The sequence below is a fragment of the Osmerus mordax genome, chromosome 14, assembly GCF_038355195.1.
Source record: "Osmerus mordax isolate fOsmMor3 chromosome 14, fOsmMor3.pri, whole genome shotgun sequence".
Taxonomy (NCBI): domain Eukaryota; kingdom Metazoa; phylum Chordata; class Actinopteri; order Osmeriformes; family Osmeridae; genus Osmerus; species Osmerus mordax.
This window is the reverse complement of record NC_090063.1, coordinates 6,760,845-6,783,034: the sequence shown is the minus strand read 5'-3', so window position 1 is coordinate 6,783,034 and position 22,190 is coordinate 6,760,845. Positions and strand designations below refer to the sequence as shown.

Genomic DNA, 22,190 nt, shown 5'->3' with positions numbered 1-22,190 from the left:
GATCGTGCTGTATTGTGTCAGACTTAGACATAACGCGAAAGTCGTCACAGGCCTGAAACTTGGGGCCTGAAACTGGGGCGCATATGGGAACCAGATACCAGACATCCCAACCTGCAGAGAATCACTTCCCCCCCCCCCCCCAAGCAATCAAGACGCGCAATATGCACCTATCTCTAGCAGAAGTGACAATTGGACAGTCTCTCGCTGACTCGAAATACAAAATCCCCGATTTTCGTGAGATTGTGTAGCATTTGCGGGCGTCAGGGAGACGCTATTGAAATGCGGGAGACTCCCGGACCTTCCGGGAGACTTGGGATGTCTGAGATACAGCCAAGCTTCGATGTATTCATGTAACATCAATTAATTATGTGATTTGAGCGAAATGTCCCTTTAGAGTACACACAACATGAACGGAGAGAGAGCGATCACGGGAGCAGTGGAGGAATGACGTCATTCTTTCAACAAGGGAAACAATCCGGGAGCGAGCTCCCGAGTTCCCGAGCGAGCGACAGGCACTTGAATAGCCCAACTTTTAATGTATTCAGGCCGGGCCAGGCCACTAACATACATCGAGATACTGGAGTTTATCCGCAATTACTCCGTTTCTATTCATTGGTACTTGCACTTAAGCTTTCAGTAACGGCGGTTAATTCCGCCAACACGGTTTGGTATCAATCAAGCTCAGCATATTTCTCTTTGAGTCCAACTTTGTAAGGGGTAAGTGTACAATGCCTTTGTATTCACAAACTTCATGTCGGCGATTTTGGTTGATAGGCGTTATTGTTACAGTGAGCTGTATCAATATTCCAGCTATTTTACTCCCAGGATCCCAGCAATGACAAGAACGGAGTGATTTGAAAGCAGCCGACCGCTGCGACAACCGTGCATTGTTAAACGGCAGTAATCACGTAGCACACACTCACCCACAGATAACTGATGTCTTTCTTTGGCGTCCATGGCTGGAATTTTCTAACAACTCGTCTGTAGTTCCGACCAGAGTTCATGTTTCTTTATTAATGACAATGTCAGCGTTAGTAAAAGTGTGCAGGAGTAGGCTACTCGTTTCGGCGGTAACAGTCCCGTCACGGAGAAGTAGCAATCCAAGAACTGCTTTTCGATTGTGTTGGCCTTAGCAGGTTTCTTTTACGAGCATTTTTGTAGCGCAATGGAAATAAAATGATATGAAGTACAACAAACATATCTATCCAGCCCGACCTAACCTATACATATGAATAATTATGCTCTCGATTAATAACCCAGGTCCCTCTTGGCCATCACTAGCTTGCTCTATTGTGGTCTGGGTAAGTCTCCATTCAAGGTTTACTAATGTAGTGCTGTCTCTTCTGGTCTGTTCCCCAGGCTCTCCTCGACCTCTGGGAGACTGCATGGACCAGGCCAACCATGAAGAGCCTCAAAGCCAAGTTCAGAAAGAGTGATGTAAGGAACTTTTACTGAGTTTGTTGTTAGTTTGTGTACGTGTGTGTATCAGGGAGATGGTTTAATTTGAGAGTTTGGGGGTTGCATTTGATTGTGGTGGGATGTTTGTTGTGGTGATGTTGGAGGGCTACTTTGTACAGGTGACGCTCATTCATTGATTGGTTCATTTATTCCTTTCATGCTGAAAGCAGAGCCTACTGACAAACAGACTGTCATTCTCCAGTATGGGATCTGTGATTTGCTTTTGTTGAGTCATACAGACAGGAGTTGGGCTGTCTGGGAATCATACTGGATGGGAGGGACTGTTCATGTTGGAAGTCAGGTCAGGCAGGCAGACTTACCACAGGAAGTGACACGCCTGCAAGTCGGTTAGCCCTACCACAGGAAATGACGCGCTCGCAGTGGTGACTGTGGCCACAATCATACAGCTGCTGTTGTGGGTGAGGAGGAGGAAGAGTTGGATCATAATGATAAAAGGTCAAAGTGAAAGGAGGATGAGGAAGAATGAATGTGGATGATGAAGAATGTCATAATGAGTAAGAAGAAGAATGTATTGGGAGTGTAATGATGATTATGTAGAATGTAATGATGAGCAATAGTGTAATGATGATAATGAAGAATGTCATGACAGCAGTAGTAGTGTTAGAGGAGTTTCTTGTGCATAGTACAGCTATAATATAACGGTAGCTTATTACTGAAATACTGACAGAGGCAACATAGTATGTGGGAGTTCTTAAAGTGAGGGTTGCCTAGAGACGCTATCCTTTTCTTTCGAAAGCTGACTCATATACACACACACACACACACACACTCGTTGTGTGTCATTTCAGATATTGACCATGGTGGGCATGTTCCATAGAATCTGTCAATCAGCTCCCCAGTCTACAATGTGTGTTTGGGGGGGGGGGGGGGGGGGTGCATGCTTTCAACCTCATACTACACAGGGCTTTTTATAAAATAATCAAGATCCGCTGAGAGAAAATATCCTCCTGAATCTATTTTAAGTCTGTGTGTCAGTGGTCATGGGGTTGGAATTCACCCCCTTCGCCAGGGTCTCATTCTTTAAGGCGAGGAGAGACTTGGAATGCCAGTATAAATAGTTTGATGAAGTCAGACGTTGGCCCAGCAGCTCTTGTACTGTAAGGGTGGTTGGGCTGTGTGAGCCAGGAGGACTGTGATGTTAGCAGTCTGACATTTACATTTAGCAGACGCTGTTATCCAGAGCGACTTACAGTAAGTACAGGGACATTCCCCCCGAGGCAAGTAGGGTGAAGTGCCTTGCCCAAGGACACAACATAATTTTGCATGGCTAGGAATCGAACCAGCAACCTTCTGAGGAACAGCCCGATTCCCTAACCACTCAGCTATCTGACTCCCACAAAGAGCAGGATCCACCGCAGGTTTCTCAAGCACACACCAGAGGATGAGGATTTCATCTCAGTACCCCTAAAAATAATAATAATAAAAAAATATATATATATTGTTTATTATCATTTGATGCTGATAGTTCATGAAGAAAGGGACATCCTTATTTTTTTCATTCATTCAATATTTTGCATAATAATACATAAATGTATGAATTGTTATCCAGTGAAATTAGGGATTTATATTAGCAAAGGGGTTTAGCACTTTTGCAAGGCACTGTATTCATGTCACATTCTCATTGGGGTCTAAGCACCCCTAAAGGTCTGATCCTAGAATCGCCCCTGGTACAATATATGGGGAAATTGTGTGGTGTGCTTGCGTCGGTTGCAGATGGGTCCGTTTTTTTACAGACATTTTTACAACTGATATACAGCGACGCACCACATAAGTTTGAGTTTAAATGCATTATTTAATGTGACATTACATACTGCAAGTCTTAGCTAAATGTATGACGCACTTTTCGATCAGTCCTCCGACACCACGACACAATACTTGCTGAGTATAACAGCGCAACAGCGCAAACACAGGCAGGGATACAGTAGCAACGCTAGTGCTAATAAGTATTTAGCTGCTCAGCTCCATGACGCCGGGTAAGAAGGGCTTGTGAAACTGCTCACCAAAAGAACGAAGGGGAACCCACTTGTCTTGCAGATTAAGACTTGCCACAATACTAATATTGAGGACTCGCTGATATCAAATTTGATTTTTGATTTTCAAAAAACTGGTCGCAAAATGCGACCATTTGGTCGCAGTCTGGAGCCCTTGATATGTCCACTGGGCCATACTCACTCTCCTACAGCCCTCTCACCATCCCTGTTCCCTATACCTCCCACCTTCACTCTGTGTCATGGTGTTTGGCAGCCCAGACATTAATCCCCTCAGTACTTCACCAGGAAACTAGCCTGACAGCCAGCATAGTGCAGCCACCCAGCCAGCAAGCCAGTCAGCCAATAAGCAAGCACTGGCTCCATGAAGAGTGTTCGAACATGCCTCTAGACCTTGTGTGTGTGTGTGTGTGTGTGTGTGTGTGTGTGTTTGTGTGTACAAATGCAAATACTCTTCAGCTCAGACACAGTGGCCTATAGGCTATTGTTCTGGAACCTGTGAGGTTGTGCTAAACACTTTAGAGGCCACCAGGCTGGCCTCTAATGTGTATGCTCAGATGGGATTAGAACCCATTACAACCCTGTTATTTCTGGTCTCATTGGCCTGCTGCAGGAGGCACAAATAGGGACTTGACCTGCTGGCAGGACTCAGATAGACCGGCTCATGTCTTGCTGTGGCTGTATTGACAGGGTCAGATAGAACCGGCTCATTTATGGCTGTCAGATAGAACCGGCTCATTTATGGCTGTCAGATAGAACGGGCTCATTTATGGCTGTCAGATAGAATCGGCTCATGTCTTGCTGTGGCTGTATTGACAGGGTCAGATGCAGGCATGGTGGGTTTAGACCAGTCTTGAAATCGTATCATAAAAAAAACGTCATAAACCCTCAAGGAAGACAAGAAAACACCAACCAGGAAAGGTCAGGGAGAAAAATGGAAGAAACATTGGGAGGAGCAATTCAATGAGGGATCTCCAGAGATTTTAGATGTAGATTTGGTTGAGATATCCCATAAAGAATGTGAAAAGGGAGATGCCAGCAGGGTTCAGAGCAGGATGATCAATGTTGTTATTGTTGCAGGGGATCAACAGCAGGTAACTGCTGCAACTGTGCCAGTTTGTTCCTTTACACAAGGAGAGTTATTCTGTGTGTGTGTGAGAGTCTGTGTGTGTGTGGTGCGAGAAGAGTGAGAAATGGTGTGGACCACAGGAGAAGAGAGAGAGCGAGGATAGAGAGTTGGTGCTACAGTCTCCCTAGTGTGTCTGTGGCCACTAGCCAAGCACATTCCCAGAAAACAGCTTACACTGGCTGCCTTGCAAACACCAATCAGAAACCATCCTATGTTGTCTGCCTTGCATTCACCAATCGGAACCCAGCTTATGTTGTCGGTCCCGCGCTCACGAATAAGAAATCTGTTTTCTGTCTGCCCGGGACTCATCAATCAAAAACCTACTCACATTGTCTGCCCTGCACTCACCAATCAGAAACCTGCTTACATTGTCTGCCCTGCACTCACCAATCAGAAACCTGCTTACATTGTCTGCCCTGCACTCACCAATAATGTAGTCCCTGTCTTCTGTCTACTCTGCTTCTAGTGCCTGTGTGTCTATTGTTCTATAATTCTATACATGCCCTGCTACCCAGCTGAGATCAGACGGATTACACGGGGCATGTTCCATCACACACGCACCACAACCCCCCAGACTGCAGACTGCGCGTCTGATTCATGTGTGTGCTGGATTATCCACCCATCTCTTCCCAAACACACAGCTGTCTTAATGGCTTACAGAGATCCCCCCCCCCCCCCACACACATAACACTGTCTCTCTCTCTACCATCTCTCTTTCTGATATCTTCCTGGCATCTCTCTCTCTTTCTCCCCTCTCTCTCTTTCCCTCTCTGTCTCTCTCCATCCCTTTCCTTCAACTTGCTGGCTGTCTGCCCTGTTACAGATTGATTGTTGGGGGCAGGGTGCGGTGGAGTGTCTGTGTGTCGGGAGGGGGGTGGGGGCCGTAAACCAGCAACATCAGGCAGAGATTAATATTGGGGGTTGTTCATGGGGGGACCTCCCAATCCAACCCAGGCAGATAGTTACTAAAGCCATCTGTGTCTCAAATCACTGGCCTGAGTTCTATGTTAATGTGTTACTGTATCTCTGTGATCACCAGGCTGAGACTGCATGTTACCGTATCTTGACATTTATATTACTGTAATCACTACTCGGTTTAAGAGGATTTCACTGGAGGAGATTGTGATGAGTGCTGTCTGAGAAGTTACTGCATGTTCATGTGCAGTGATGGCATCTTACCTCCACCACCTCCACCCCCTACTAGGCCTGGCCTGATTTAATCTGGTCTTTTCTGGCCATGTCTGGTCTGGTTTTGAATGGCCTGGCCTGAGCTGGTGTGTTCTGGTACAGGTTAGTTTACATTTACATTTAGCAGACGCTCTTATCCAGAGCGACTTACAGTAAGTACAGAGACATTCTCCCCGAGGCAAGTAGGGTGAAGTGCCTTGCCCAAGGACACAACGTCATCTGGCACGGCCAGGAATCGAACTGGCAACCTTCTGATTACAAGCCCGCTTCCCTAACCGCTCAGCCACCTGACTCCCTAGTTGGATGGCCTGGTGTAATAAGAAGCAGATGAAGACCAGCTGGCTGTTTGGCAGCTGCCTGGTTGCAGGGTGCTGTCGGTCTGTCCAGTTCAACCAGGCTCAGTTACACGGCAGGCCTGTCCAGGAAGCAGAGCAGGAGGTCCAGTACCAAGGTCAACCTACAGCTCCAACTCTCTTCCTCTCCTCCCAGGACTTATGTTCTGTAGTTCTCCATGCGTATATGTGTGTGTGTGTGTGTGAGAGGGAGAGGAATATGTGTTTTCCTTGCTGGCGTTCCTCGACAGACTCCTCCCCTTTTGGGGTCCGCTGCACTGTTGTGTATTTATAGACCAGGAAATGCTATTGGTGTAAGAGGAAGTGTAAAACGTAAGTCATTTCTAATGAAGGCATCAGACCTCCCGCTGTACGCTGCCCCTGTGTCTGGACCTGTCTGCTCCCATCAGCACACCAGACACTGCTCCAAGGACTTCTGACTCATTAAAGCTCGACATGTAAATATAACTTGTTAGCTAACATGTAAATGTGGCTCGTTAGCTAATATGTAAGTGAAGTTAGCTGACCGTAGCGATGCGAGACCCTAATTCAACTGAATATTCTGTCAGTGAATTACAGGTCCGCCCGCTGTCCTTCTGAAACTCACATTGTTACAGGAATAATTCCTCATGATAGGAAACACAGACACACTGTTAGAGTTGTGGATAATGTGCAGCGAGAAGTTATAGTTTATGTGCTAGATGAACTCAGTTGAAGGTTTTCACCGATGCGTTTATGTCTTCAGTCTTTATTACAACAGTAAAAATGATAAACCGCATTGTTTTACCATGTTGATAGAGCTCATCAAGACCTTTTTAAAATGATATATATAAAACTCATTTTTGCCAAATGTCACTTACGCCCCTCTTGCTCCAAACCCTGGTCATATGAAATGTCTAGACTGGATAGCTCTCCGGTTTACATTAAATTTACATTTAGTCATTTAGCAGACGCTTTTATCCAAAGCGACTTACATGAGAGAGCTTTACAAAAAGGGCATAGGTCACTGTCACTGATCATAAACAATGAGATAGCCCCAAAAACATTGTGGGTAGCCAAAACATGAAGCATGCATTTTGAAAAGCAAATAAGTGCCAACGGGTGGAACCAGAAGAACATGTAGTTAAACAAATTTCAATTAAACAACATGATCCTCTAAAGTGCTCGAGTGTACCTGGAGGAAAGCAAGCGACAATAATATAATTCACAGCGAGTACAAGCAGTTAAATCAGTTCCAACTAACCAACAAGTGCAGCGAGTCCCTCAATAAGTATCAATGTGTTCCTGGAGGAAATACACTAACATCTGATCCAACACATCTTTCTTAAGTACCGTTAAGTATCTTTCTTAAGTACCGTTGTGGTTTAGATGCGGAAAGAACCAGGGACACAGAGAGACTCAGAGACCGCAGTCTGATGGCTCCTGCTGGGCAGGGAGTGTTTTCGGGTGCTGTTGTGTTGTTCTGGTGCTGTGTTGTGTTGTGTCGTAGCATACCAGTCTGGATCTCTGATATAAACCATATGGTGTGACTGGAACCCTGCAACTCCTTATTATGGGATGTGTCCTAAGAGTCTGTGTAAACAAGAGTCAACTGGAGAAGACCTAAGCGCATTCAGCTGTTGCTGGGCAGAGTGTGTTCTTTTTTATTTAATCCTGCATATCAATTTTACTGAATAGATAAGAGACCAGTGAAAGGTATGAATGTGTTTGTGTACTAGTGTGAGCAGTGTGTATGTATTGCAACATGTGTACACACACACACACACACACACACACACACACACACACACACACTAGCCCATCCAACTTTCCCATTGTCACAACCTTGTAAAGAATGAATCTATTTATTGAACCAAAGCAATTAGGTCTGCAGTGTGTTGTTGTCCTCGGGAAATAGCCTGCAGTGTGTAGCGTCATGCTGAGCAATGGGGCTCCACTTTCTCTGCTTGTCTTGACCACTTCACTCAGTTTCTCATCCCACCAAAAGTGAGATGATGAATGCACTGTCATGAATTTCCCCCCCTATGTGTGTCTGTCTGTCTGTCTGTGTGTGTCTGCCTCCCTTTATCTCTGCCTCCCTGCCTGCCTCACCGCAGCCCTCTCCATCACTCATGCCTCCTTGTCTGTGTGTCTGCCTTCCTTTCTTTCTGCATGGATCCCTGTTTGTCTGTTTGTCTGTCTCTCTGTCTACAAGACTCTCGCAACAGCAACACGCATGCATACTGCATCATCGTGGATCTGCTTCCCAGTGAAAGGGATTTAAACAAAGCAGACGCCGTCGACATTGTGTTGGTTAAGGAAGAGGAGCTCTCTGTGTGTGTGTGTGTGTGCTTGTTTCTTGGTTGGAAATGCGAGGTCAGACAGGAAACGCACAGACACAAGTCTGGCAACACATGAGTCCCGGTGATTCATATCTGTTTTCTTTACAGTCCCTCTTCTCCAAGCCTTTTGCTGATTTAGTTGCTTTTTAAAATGGAAGTTGAAAGGAGCTGAGATTCGAGATTTGGAAAGATAACATCCCATTAGACTGTTGATAGCTGTTACACCATAGTTTCATCATGACTCAATCCTGAGCCATATCACAGGAGAATATTTGAATTGATACTGGTTTTGTGAAAACTCTTCCAAAATAACATCATAACATGTAAACTGTAGACCCCCCCCCCCCATGTCTTTCACTCTCTCTCACTCTCTCTGCGCTAACCAGCCCCTTCCCCAGCTATCTCTCTTTCCCTCTCCTCTCTCCCTCTCTCCTTCCTTTTCCCTGGAGGAAGGCTAGTTTCAGATAAGTCTTTTGTGTTTATGTAGTCAGCAGGGTGGAGTGTGTTTGTTCCCCGTCTGTCTCTACACTCACACTCATTAGGGCGCACAGCCTACTAGATAACACCGATTTCTTCCTGTTTGTCAGGAAGCTAATATCTCATCAGCTCAGCTGTCTCCATCAAGCTCGCGCTCCATCACACGATGACCGGAGCTGTCGGGTCGAGTCCCATGCCGTCCTTCTCCACAGTCTCTTAGAAACTAGAGCAACATAGCATTCCGCTCCATTTAAACCTGTCCAGTAATACAACTCTTAACGTCCTGCCTGTCAGCCACGCTCTGCTGTGGTATTGGACATGCCTGTATAGTGCCTCCTATGGGGTTAGCCTACCTCCCAGTGCTACTGTTGTCTTTGCGCTAGCGGGGCGAGCTACTTTGACAGTGTTGTGTACGTTAGATGGGTTAGCTAGCTCTTGCATTATGGGCCGCTAACATATGAGGCTGCAGTTCTTCGGGCTCTGTGTCTGCTAATCTCTAATCCCTGTTTACTCAACACTCTCCCTGTCAACACATGCACCCGTCGTCCCAAGCCTGCCTCACTAATCTGTCTCTCACCAACTCTTTCTCTTTCAAGTTCGCCGTCTCTCTAACCTCTCTCTCTGTCTCTCTAACCTCTCTCTCTGTCTCTCTAACCTCTCTCTCTCTCTCTCTCTCTCTCTCTCTCTCTTTCTCTCTTCTTTCCATCTCTCTCTAACTTTTCTTTTTCTCTTTAAACTCTCTTCCTCTCTCGGACCCCTCTCGGACCTCTCTCCTGCTCAATCCCTCTCTCTTTCTGACTGTGTAACAAAGTCACTTGATATTTCTAACTTTGCGCTAACCTCTCTGTGTGTTGCGGTGCTGGTATCAGTGGTCTGGCTATTCCAGGCTCCAAACCACCACTCTGCAGAGTCTTATTACCCTGCCTGCCAAACATAGTCACGCATCAACCTCTCACACCTTACTCATCTACTTTCTCTGGCCTGTGTGTGTGTGTGTGTGTGTGTGAGAGCTTGTGTGTGTGTGTACTGGAGGTCACCAGGTGCACGTCCACACTCCACAGTGTTATAATGCTGTAGGCAGGGAGGCACTTGGGCTGCTGCAGCAGGAGCATACAGTACAGGAGCACCAGCATGCTTGAGTCTCCAGTGTGTGTCTCAGTCATACATCACTATCTGCAGACAAGCCTTTATTGGTGGGGGTTTATAACGAGGTCAAGAAATGGACCATAATCGCTCCCTCGGGACGAGGAAGTATTCTCTCTGAAATATGAATCGCTTTGTCCACATGAGGGACTAGGCTGTTCTAGCCTAAGGCTGGGCGAGAGATTGTCTGTAGTTAAACCTCCATGCCACAAGTCATTACCGTGACCATGGCCCATGACGACGGAGGGCTGTGTTCCTGAGTGGATCAGATTCCACACCTCTTTTGTATGGAGGATGACAATGTGCGTTACTGTGTGAAACCCGCTGCTTGGAACATCAGGCACATGGCTCCCGTCTCCCATGGAAACCACTTAAGGTGGAGATGTGTGTAGGAGTACAGGACGCCCTTGCAACACTGGCAGATGGATGGAGCATATTACCAGTAAGAAGCCCCTGTCATAACTGGAAAGCCCTGAAATAAATACAACTTTAAATTCCTTAGATTTTCTCTCCTTTTCTCTCTCCTTGGGCTCTTTGTTCCCTTCATCCCACCCCCCCCCTCTCTTTTCCCTGCCTTTATCTCTCCTCTACCCATCTCCTCCCCCATCCCCATCTCTCGGGCTCATCTGATTCTCTCCATCCCGTCCTCTCCCCCCTCCTCCCCCTGTTTGCCCTCCCCCCTCCCAGGCCCATGAGTGGAATAAGAATGACGAGCGTTTGCTGGCTGCAGTGGAACACGGGGAGGTGGACAAAGTCGCCGCCTTGCTGGCCAAGAAGGGGGCTAGCGCTGTCAAGCTGGACAGTGAGGGGAAGTCTGCGTGAGTATTGACAATGGGATTGGACGCCTCCTCGGTCTTCCACAGAAACACTAGTGGGTTACCCAGCACCATGTCTGTTAACATGAGTGCAAGGCCAGTTGAAGTCCTCTCTCTATCGCTCGCTCTTTCTCTCTCTCTCTCTGGACATTTGTTAATGTTTGACCTCTTTGACTGCTGAAACACGACACCACTGACCTACATAGACTCACTGGTCCTTACATGCGCCCCCACACCACACACACACACACACACGCATGCAGTTACATACACACATGCATATATCTATGCACACACAATGTTGTTGATGTTGTGGTTGTCGTCTCCAGCCTCCATGTTGCTGTGACACGGGGCCAGATTGAGTGTCTGTCTGTCCTCCTGGCCCATGGAGCAGACCTGTCCGTCACAGATGCCTCAGGTCTGAACCACCCCTGCAACTACATCACCCACAATGCACCACCAGTAGCCTAGTCCACGGCTGACTTGTCTTGGTGTTTAGGTGAAGCATTATCATCTGTGGTGCTTCTTTCACAGGTTTGACACTGGTAACATTTAGGCTAGTAGGTTAAGATTCACATTACCCATACTGCATCTGTGGTCTTGTGTGTAGTCCTAGCAGGGCTATATGTAACCAGGTTTCTGCTGCAGGTCTGAGTGCTCTACACCTAGCTGCCAAACACAATCATCAGGAGTGTGCCAAGAAGCTGGTCCAGGTAGAGAGAGTGTGTGTGTGTGTGTGTGTGTGTGTGTGTGCGTGGACCTTAATTGACTGACACACAGGCACCCTGGTGAGGTCTCCCTGTGGGCTAATGAAGTGTCTGCATGTGTGTTGCAGAGTAAATGTGCCGTCGATACTGTGGACGCCTCAGGAAGAACTGCCCTCCATCACGCAGGTAAGAGCAGTAAGAGGACCCTGAGTGTTGTTCCACAGTGCAGTGTTTCCTCTAGGAATTTTTTTATATGTTCTAAATGACATAAATGCTGCCAATTAAGAATTGACGTAACAACGTATTGTAAATGGTCAGTAGCCTATCGATTAAGGTAGTGTACATGCTTTCGAGTAGGCTGTCTGCTTCCTTTGATCTTGATATGCTAAGCATTCTGTAGCAAATGATAACAATAAACCCACTATTTATTAATTAAAACTACTTCAGCATAATAATGCACTTAAAATACAAATGTGAGCAAAGGCAACAATCGCTATCGAATCAACAGACATGTGCAATTTAGCTAGCAGGGGAAGAATACAAACAACAAAAATCACCAGTTAACTTAATTTAAATTAGCAAGAACTATAGACTAATACAATAACAGGCTTAAATGAACTGACAACATAAGTTATACGACTTACAGTTCTCAAGGACGCACACACGCAATCTCAACTGCGGTGTGAAGCGCGTGTCCGTGCAATTCTCCGACATGCACTCTAACAATCACTGCTGATAGACGGCCTAAAATCTTGCACAGCCTGATTTCTGACACCGTGGCGGCAGAAACGTAGCCGTGGCGGGCTGCCATGACAATTCAACAAAGAGGAAACACTGCAGTGTGAGTGTGTGTGTGTCCTGTAGGAACAGAATCACTGACCTTCTCCTTTGCCCTCAGCTGCCAGTGGGAGTGCTCCCGTCGCCCTGCTGTTGTGTGAACACAAGAGCCCTGTCAGTCTACAAGATGCTGTATGTGATACATTACTGATGGAATGTGCCCGAGCGCTACCTTTCCATGTGTGAGAATGTGTGTGTCTCTCTGCGGGCCTGTCTGTGTGCTCGCGTTGGAGTCGATATGCGTGTTGTGTTGTGGGAATGGAGGCTTTTAGGACGTCAATCCATACCTGTGGTATTTCTGCTTTACACACACGCAAACACACGCACACACACACACACACACACACACACACACAGTAGCACATTTACGTGCTTGTGAATGTGATGCCTTTGTTTTAACCAGTGGAATTAAGTGCAGCCAAGGGCTATATAAATATACATGAATGTCTGGGAGGAGTTTCGCAGTGTGGTTGGTTACTGGCTGTGTTTGAACAACTGTCTGTCTGTCTGTCTGTCTGTCTGTCTGTCTGTCTCCTCATCCCCCACCCCAGCCCTCTTCTCTATTCTGCTCTTCTCTATTCCTTCTTCATCTCCCCTGTCCTCGTCTGCTAGTTTGAATTCTTCAAACTGTGAGGCTAGGAAACCACTGGGAAATGACACACAACACGAACCACCCAAAACAGAAAGTCTCCTCGGCAACCGTGTGGGTGTTTGTCTGGTGGAACACAGTGGAGCCCAGGCTGGCAAAACATGTACAGAGGCCCTTCCAAACCATGTAGCAGATCTGTATGTTCGGGTGTGTGCATCTGTGTGTTCTCCACAGCGTGTTACTCATTGGTCCAGACCCTCTGTGGTCGACAGTACTGGTAACCACGGCTGTTTCACCAGGAACAGCCATCTCACACCCTTTGCCAGAGCTCTTACCACACAGAGGCTGTACTCAGTCTAGCCTGCTCTCACCTGTCCATCATCACGTCACCATGTCGACTGCTGGGTTATTATGGTCTGAAGCTGGGTGGGTGTGTGTGAAGCTCGTGGTAACGGCTGGAATGTCCCACGGGCCTGGGGTTGAATATGTCACTGTGGTGATACAGCCATGCCTTTTTAGGACATGGAGGGTTCTATTATAACAGCGTGTCACTTCCTGTACCCAGAGGTGTGAGTAGGGGGACCAGGCTTCCTGCTTTACTGCAGGACTGCAAAACCTTTGGATCCCGCATCCCATAGCATTAAGACGATATCTTCCATTTTGATTTTTCTCTGGTTTTCAAAAGTCGAACCGCTTCAGGAGAGACTCTTTTCTGCCAATGTTATAGGCCCAACAGGCAAAATTGCGAGTTACCAGAAAGTCACAAATGATGCAGATTACATGATGCTTCTGTACTAACACAGAGAACGCAGCACAAAGTATTGCAGCTAGAACATAAGCTACTTCTAACTGGTGAAGACGCTGCAACTCCATTATCAGCTCGGTTTATTTTCTTTGCAGTTTTCACAAGGTTTCAAAGTTCCTTCCTCTTGTCTTTCTCGCCCACTCTCTCTCCCCCCACTCTCTCTACCTCCACCCATCTCTCTCTCTCCCTCTCTGTTTCTCTATCTCTCTCCCTTCCCTCGTCTCCCTCTCCCCCTCCCCCTCTTGAGTGCTCGTTATTGGTCTCTGAATTTGCTGTCTTAACGTGTGTGTGTGTGTGTGTGCGTGCAGGAGGGTCTCAGTCCCTTGCTGTTGTCAGCCAGACACGCTCATGCTGACGTGTGCAGCGTCCTGCTGGACTGGGGGGCCGACATCAACACATGTGACCACAACGGCAGGTGGGGACTCATCACACTGGCGTGCACAAACACTCGACGGTGGTAATGGATGATGTTGACGATCATGCTGTGCGTGTCCCCCCCCAGGACTGCAGTGATGCTGGCTAGTGAGTCCAGCAGTGGTTCGGCCGTAGAGGTTCTGGTCCAGAGAGGGGCGGACCTGCGTGCTGTGGACTCACTGGGTCATGATGTCATGCACTACGCCAAGCTGTCTGGGAGCAGCCATGTTAAATCTCTGCTCACTGCTGCCCTGCACACACACTCCGAACCAGGTGAGAAACACACACTAAAGGCCTGCTCACACCAAGGACGATAACGAAAACTATCACCGTAACTATATTTGCTTGTCACTATTTGATTATCTTCTCCGCAAAGTCATCTGCCATTTTAAATATGCGAGTGCTTTAAATTCGGATGGATTCTGATTGGTTGTCAATGTTTTAGAATTCATCAGCTGGATTCTTTTTTTTTTTTTTTTTTTAAGTGATCCCAAAGATTTTGTTCCGCTATATAGTTCTCGTTGTGGTGTGGACCTATTCTTCTCAATATTAAGCAATTCTTAAAACGATATCTTTTTGGTTCCAGTTCTCGTTCTCGTTCTCCGTGTGAACGGGTCTTTACACTGAACCACACAAAACGAGACAAGCTTTTATCGAGTTGGAGTGAGATTGGACAGCGAGATGGTATGGCAACTAGAGAACAGTCTAATTTTAGCACACACTGGCATTTTCTGAAGGAGATAAGTAGGTGAGATAGAGAGAGAGAGAGAGTGGGATGAAGAGCCAGAGAGTGCGTTTAGAAATGGCCTTGATGAGACAACCTGTCTCCCCCTCCTCTGCCACCCTCTCTACATGTTCCATCTGAGGGTGTTGGAGAGCTGAATTAGCTGAACACTGCACCCTAGAGGTGGATGATGTTCTTTCTGATCCCAGCTCAGTTCAAGACCGCCCTCTAGAGTTTGGCCCTACCGTTAAGTTTAGTCGTGAAATCTTGTCATTCTAATGGTTGTCTTTTCTCCTTTTTTTCTCTCCTCCTTTCTTCTCCTCTTCATTACAGATAATAAGTCACCTCTGACCCCCCAGGTAAGAGACCTGCCCACCCATAATCCCCCCCCCCCCCACCCACACACACACACACACACATCCAGGTCTGCAGCCACCAATATCTGTGTCAAATGTTACCTTGACTGCTTAAGTTGATTTACTATAATCGAATACAATATTGTATTTATATAGTAATTCCACCTTAACTGTAGTTTTGATTGAGTAATACCACCTCAACTGTAACGACTCAATAAAATCACCTTCTAAAGGCTTTTTGTTTCTGCTTGGATGGGATATTGATGTCTGCTGTGCTCTAGTCTTCTGAAACGCCATCGCTGACCTTCCAGAGGACAAACCTCTCTGACTAACCTGACTAAAGCTTCTGATCTGCCCATCCATCTTCTTCTGTCCCCTGCTGCTCCCCCACCTGCCCTTCCCCCACCTGCCCCCCCCCCCCACTCCTCAGCATGGTCAAGCTAGGCTAAGTGATGACGGAAGCACACCCAAAAAACGAAAAGCACCTCCACCTCCTATTAGTCCTCTGCAGGTAAACGCACCTGTCTGTCTGCTCACCTGTCTATTCACCTGTCTGCCTTCCCACCTGTCTGTCTCTGCTCACGTGTCTCTCTTTCTGCACAACTGTCTATCTGTGTTTGCCTCTATTGGTATTTTCATTTTCTGTCTCTTTGGGTGAATTTGTCAGTCTGTCTGCTTGCTGGCCTGTATGACTTTTGCTGTAGCACTGACCTGTTTGTGAATCTGAGTGTGTCTCTGCATGTCTGTCTGTCAGTGTGCCTGTCTGTCTGTCTGCCTGTTGTGTGATGGCCTCTCTATGGCCCAGTATTGGACACTGTTCACTAACCTGTTGTGTCTGTATGTGTGTCAGACCCCTGGCCTGGCCTCCCCCCCGTACCTGACCCCCTCCCAAACGCCAGTGTCCTCCAAGAGTAATGCCTCCAAGAGATTCAACTACCAGGTAGGCAGCTCACCTGTCTGTCTGACCAGACACCCAGCACCTGTATTAAACACCTGTCTGTCTGTCTACCATACTTGTTTTTCTCTCTTGTTTTTCCCGTATTCTCCCCTCCCCTAACCTCCCTCCTGCTCCCCCAGGAGGAGGAGGAGCTGAGAGGTGTGGGCATGGCCCTGAGAGGAGATGTGGCGAGACTTCAGGAGGAGAAGAGCATGCTGCTGGAGACCATTGAGGACCTCAAGCAGATCCTGGACCAGGCTGGGGCACCTGAAGAGACCCACACCCAGGTGAGCATTGCTGGATAGGGCTGAATAACCCCCCCCCCCCCCCCCCCCCCGCCACACACACACCAGGACCCAGGTGAGCACAGCATAACCTAGACGTTAGAATATTAAACCCAGTTCCAAGACTTCTTTTGTTTTTCTACCGAGTCCCCCCCCCCCCCCCCTCTCTTTTGGGATGTTGTCTTTGTGATGTAACAGAGAGGTGCTAGTTGCTTCTGTAGTTCTCGGCATGCTCTGACATGTCCGTAAACAGTTGGTTAGAGTCTTGAAAACCATTCTCTGCAGCCGTGTGCACCTGGCAGCTCTGAAGGGTGTTTGTGTGTGTGTGTGTGTCTCAGAAACACTCAACTCAGTGCTATGCAGGGCTTTCCCAAGGGCGAGTGTGAACATGCAGAGTGGATGAGGACACCTTGAGACGCGTCCCTGTAGCTCCTTCCACTAGACCCTCCTCTGATATTGCTGGGCTTTACTTAATGTGATTCTAACCTGTGTGTTTGTGTGTGTGTGTGTGTGTGTGAAGGTGGAGGTCAGTGGATCAGCAGCCTCAGCGCTGGTCCAGAACCTGCAGGCCCGGGTCACTGCTTTGTCCCTGGAGAACCAGCAGCTGGCACAGATCATCAAGGTACCATGACGACCAGACCATAATAGGGGTCGACAGGCCGTCCTCCCGTCACTCTCCAGAGCTAAACGTGTCTATCTCTCTTTTTCTCCATGTGTCCTCTCTCTCCTCCTCCACCTTCCAATGATCCACTCCCTCCTGCACTCCCTCCTGCACTCCTCCCGCACTCCCTCCCTCCCGCACTCCCTCCCTCCCGCACTCCCTCCCTCCCGCACTCCCTCCCTCCCGCACTCCCTCCTCTCCCCTGACTGCAGAAGCGCTCGCCCCAGGTTGGCGAGGAGCAGGAGGCGTCACGGCCCAGCAGCATGGCCTCCAACTCCTCCTTCCACTCCACCCACGAGGGCTTCGACCCGCCCCTCGCCACACAGGCCACACCCCCCCGGGAAGACAGGAAGGCCGGAAGGAGAGGGGGAGCGGAGGAGGAGGAGGTGGAGGGAGAGAGAGGGGGCCAGGAGGAGGAGATCCGGCTGCTGAGGCAGACGTTGCAGAGTGTCCAGACCAAGCTGCTGGAGAGCCGCCAGGAGAACCGCTCCCTCCAGGCCATGCTGCAGCCCGGGGCGGAGGAAGAGGAGAGGGGGAGGGGAAGGCAGGAGGAGGAAGAGGAGGAGGAGGAGAGGGGGAGGGGCCGAGAGGAAGAGGTGCTGGGGAGCCTGGCGGAGCTGCAGGCGAAGCTGACGGAGACCCAGGAGAGATACCACCAGACCCGGGAGGAGCTGGAGGAGCTGAGGGCACAGCTTGGTGGAGGAGATGGAGATGAGAGGCACGAAGAGATCAAGAGGCAGAAGGTGTGCCTGGAACAAGAAGTGACAAAAATGAAGGCTCAGCTGGACCAATCAGCTGCTGCGAGAGAGCGGGCGAAGGGGCAAATTAGAGAGTTGGAGGCGGGGCTGAAGGAAGCGTTGGAGGCGGGGCCTAGCGAGCAGTACAGGGAGGCGCAAGAGGAGATCCGAATGTTACAGGAAGCGCTGAGGGGGACCGTTCCTGTGGAAGCGGCAGCCAGGGACTTTGAGCAGATGAAGACTGAGCTGAACAATGTGATATCTGGCCTGCAGCTTCGTCTGCTGGAGCTCTCACACTCATACAGGTAGACCTAACCCTCAACCCCAGCCCTACAGGCCTAACCCTCAACCCCAGCCCTACAGGCCTAACCCTCAACCCCAGCCCTACAGGCCTAACCCTCAACCCCAGCCCTACAGGCCTAACCCTCAACCCCAGCCCTACAGGCCTAACCCTCAACCCCAGTCCTACAGGTAGACCTAACCCTCAACCCCAGCCCTACAGGTAGACTTACCCCTCAACCCCAGCCCTACAGGTAGACCTAACCCTCAACCCCAGCCCTACAGGCCTAACCCTCAACCCCAGTCCTACAGGTAGACCTAACCCTCAACCCCAGCCCTACAGGCCTAACCCTCAACCCCAGCCCTACAGGCCTAACCCTCAACCCCAGTCCTACAGGTAGACCTAACCCTCAACCCCAGCCCTACAGGTAGACCTAATCCTCAACCCCAGCCCTACAGGTAGACCTAACCCTTAACCCCAGCCCTACAGGTAGACCTAACCCTTAACCCCAGCCCTACAGGTAGACCTAACCCTCAACCCCAGCCCTACAGGCCTAACCCTCAACCCCAGCCCTACAGGTAGACCTAACCCTTAACCCCAGCCCTACAGGTAGACTTAAACCTCAACCCCAGCCCTACAGGTAGACCTAACCCTTAACCCCAGCCCTACAGGTAGACCTAACCCTTAACCCCAGCCCTACAGGTAGACCTAACCCTTAACCCCAGCCCTACAGGTAAACCTAACCCTCAACCCCAGCCCTACAGGTAGACCTAACCCTTAACCCCAGCCCTACAGGTAGGCCTAACCCTTAACCCCAGCCCTACAGGTAGACTTAACCCTGGTGAGTCTCCTCACGAGTTATGGGGAGCCACCTTGATGCTCAGCCATGTCAACTTTGTGTCCCTCTCTGCTTCCCAGTGAGACCAAGAGTGAGCTGAGCTCCACACGCAGCCAGCTGGAGGAGGTCCGAGCCAGCCAGGCCGGGGCTGAGGCTGAGAGAGTGCCCCCCTGTGACCAGGAGGACCTGCAGGAGGCGCTGAGGAGCAGGGTGGAAGAACTGCTGGCCTCCCTGGCCGAGGCAGAGAAGAAGAGCACTGCTGCCCAGCAAGAGATCACAATCCTCAGACAGGAAGCCGAATTACAAGCACAAAGCACTGTGTCACTGGCAGACCACACCCAGGTGGTGGCATCGCTAGGCAACGCCATCAAAGAGCTAGAGGCCCAGTCGGACTCGCTGAGGCAGCAGCTGTCCCAGAGGGCCTTGCAGGTAGACGCGTTGCAGAACCGCCTCACCGTGGAGAAGGACGTCACCCCTGACGACACGGTGTCTCGGTTGGAACACCAGCAGATGAGGCAGGGCCTGGAGGGCGAGGTGGGCCGTCTGACGCAGCTCCTCCAGGGGGCCCTGCGCAAGCAGGATGAGATGGCCCTGGAGGCAGCCGCCGCGTGGCAGGAGGCACGGGAGGCAAGGGAGGAGAAGGAGGTGCAGCGGGAGCTGCTCCTGGCTAGGGAGAAGGAGGTGCAGGTTCTGAGCTCCAGGCTGGCGGAGGCCCAGGATGGTGTGTCTCAGCTGAAGAACCTGGTTGAGAACCATGTCAGCTCAGAGAGAGAGAAGAACAAGAGGGTGGGTGTAACTGGTTTAACTGCATGCTCTTATGGTTCTTCCCATTTGCACTTATTTGGTTTTTCACAATGTATGCTTCATGTTTTGGCTGCCCGCAATGTTTTTGGGGCTATCTCGTTGTTATGATATACGATCTCTGCACTTTTGGAAGTCGCTTTGGATAAAAGCGTCTGCTAAATGAATACATTTAATGTGGGTGGACATCTGGCTCTGCTGTATTACGTGTCCAATCAGTCATTTAATCAAAAATATGGATAAATCAATCATAAATTGAAAACGATTTTCTGTTTCCCAGATTGATGACCTGTCAAGAGAGGTGGGGAAGCTGAAGGACGCCTTAAACAGCCTATCACAGCTGTCCTACAGCTCTAGCTCCTCCCCCAAGAGACAGCAGAACCAACAGCTGGAGACGGTGCAGCAGCAGGTTAAACAGCTCCAGTACCAGCTAGCTGTGAGTGCTGTTATGATCATCATAAACATGTTAACAGCTAGTTTTGAATTACTACTGTTATCCTCATGAACATGCTATCAGCTAGCGGTGGGGGCTACTATTATCATCATGAATAGGCTAGCAGCTAGCCGTCAGTGCGACTAGGAGCTAACTGCTGTTTTACCTGGCAGTGATTGTGAGTTGACTAACCTGTTGCTGTATGTGTAGGAGTCCAAGAAGCAGCACCATGAGATAGTGTCAGTCTACAGAATGCACCTCTTATATGCAGTCCAGGTACGTCCTCCATCAAGCTTTCATCCATCCCTCATCTATCCATCCTCCACCCGTCAATATACTCATCAATCTATCATCCATTCCTCCACTCCTCAATTCATCTACTGATGTGTCTGTGTTCCTCAGGGTCAGATGGATGAGGATGTCCAAAAGGCTCTAAAGCAGATCCTGATGATGTGCAAGATGCCAGCACAGACCAAGGGCAGCTGCTGAAATCCTCATCCTCAGTCATCCCATCATCCTGCCCTTCATCCAAGGGCAGCTGCTAAGACTGGATGCCAAACAGAGCAGCCAACCAATCATCAACCCTACTGCCAAGCTGTCAGCCAATCATAGAGCAGGGGACGTCCTGCATCTTTACCAATCAACAGTCTCACACAATCTAATAACATATCAGCATTTTTGCGAATTATTATGTCCTTTTTCTACTGAAACTGTTTCCCACCATTTTCTTAACCAATCACTAGTATCCTGACACTATCTCAACCATTGAGTACAAAGGCAGTGTCTCAACACCACCTTCTGAAGTGATAATACCAATGGCACCATGTGCAGCAACCGTCGATGAGACTCTCAGCCAATCACAAAACCTGGGAGAAGGTGGGGCGTTTCCTACCAGACGGGGTGGAACAGGTGTCCCAGACAGAGTGACAATGTTGTTCTTGTTGCTGTCGATGTGCGTCATCCAACCAGACGAACCCCCCGCTGTGCGACCAGCCACCTCGGCACACCGGGGGAGGAAGATGAAATGCATGCAGTTTTTACACCAATCTATCCTATATTTTCCTATAAGCACAAACATTTATAAAAAATTATTTTATTCAAGCGTATGATCCATGTTTTCTCCCAAGATACCGTACTATTTCAGAGGTGAAACATGAAGAGGTTTCGTAGCTCTATTTTCTGCACTGTCGTGCCCCCCCACGCGCCACAGGATTTTGTTTTTGTGAATGTCATTATGTACTTTTGCTAGTGTTTGTATTTGAGAGCTGTATTGGTCTCTTTTCACCCATAGTTTTTGACTGAACTGAGCGAGTCTGCCATCCTAACCCAGGGCTCCTCCATGTGCTTGCCTTGTGTTGGAGCTTTGATAGACCTAGTCTGATTGTGGAACACTTAGGACCTTACCCTGTCCATCCTCGGGTCCCCCTGATGATGTCGGACAGCTGTGGCACCGCACTAGTTCTGCAGGGTTTCCTCGGAAATCCTCCAGAAATGTCAGCGTCGATGTTACAGAGCGGGTGGGGGGGTGGGGGGGGGGGGGGTTATGGAGGAGGTCCACTAGCTTACTTTTCCTTTTTAGGGGGACAGAACGTAGCATTAGAATGTTGAACCGTCCGAGTGACGGGCTCCACCTGAACCTCACCAAACCTGGGGGAACTAAAGCCGGCCTTTTTGACTGGTTGAGGTTAGACACAGAGGAGCGAGAGGGGGGGACGGAGGAGGAGGGAGGGTGAGGAGAGAGAGAGAGAGAGAGAGAGAGAGAGAGAGGAAGGGAGGAGTGAGGGGAAAAGGGAGGGGATGATGAATCTGTCTGGTTTTGCAATGGAAACTAAAATGGTTGTGTATGTCTTCGTTCGCCGATTACTTTGATGTCCACTTTAATAAATTGTGAAGCCCTTGCCTCTCAGCCTAAACC

The 22,190-nt window shown here is 49.0% G+C and overlaps 1 protein-coding gene across 2 annotated transcripts; it reads left to right on the top strand.

The window, feature by feature from the left end:
• Positions 1-498: 498 nt before the first annotated feature.
• On the top strand, positions 499-21,791 carry rai14 (retinoic acid induced 14). Of its 2 annotated transcripts, XM_067250915.1 has the most exons (19): positions 499-717; positions 1,360-1,437; positions 10,745-10,875; positions 11,202-11,290; positions 11,521-11,585; positions 11,708-11,765; positions 12,478-12,548; positions 14,119-14,225; positions 14,313-14,497; positions 15,282-15,307; positions 15,735-15,815; positions 16,155-16,244; positions 16,382-16,528; positions 17,046-17,147; positions 17,399-18,228; positions 19,122-19,827; positions 20,123-20,278; positions 20,486-20,551; positions 20,678-21,791. In XM_067250915.1, the coding sequence occupies exons 2-19, from the start codon at positions 1,402-1,404 to the stop codon at positions 20,762-20,764; spliced, it is 3,033 nt and encodes a 1,010-aa protein (XP_067107016.1). In that variant the 5' UTR covers positions 499-717; positions 1,360-1,401; the 3' UTR covers positions 20,765-21,791. The 2 variants fall into 2 exon arrangements, with proteins under 2 accessions (XP_067107016.1, XP_067107017.1); XM_067250916.1 differs by lacking the exon at positions 15,735-15,815.
• The last annotated feature ends 399 nt before the right edge of the window (positions 21,792-22,190 follow it).

Excerpts from the sequence above, each read along its gene's own strand:
- rai14 (XM_067250915.1), top strand. The coding sequence starts at position 1,402 with ATGAAGAGCCTCAAAGCCAAGTTCAGAAAGAGTGAT. Across the intron at positions 14,498-15,281 it reads GCACACACACTCCGAACCAG|ATAATAAGTCACCTCTGACC; the intron begins GTGAGAAACACA and ends TCTTCATTACAG. Across the intron at positions 15,308-15,734 it reads AGTCACCTCTGACCCCCCAG|CATGGTCAAGCTAGGCTAAG; the intron begins GTAAGAGACCTG and ends CCCACTCCTCAG.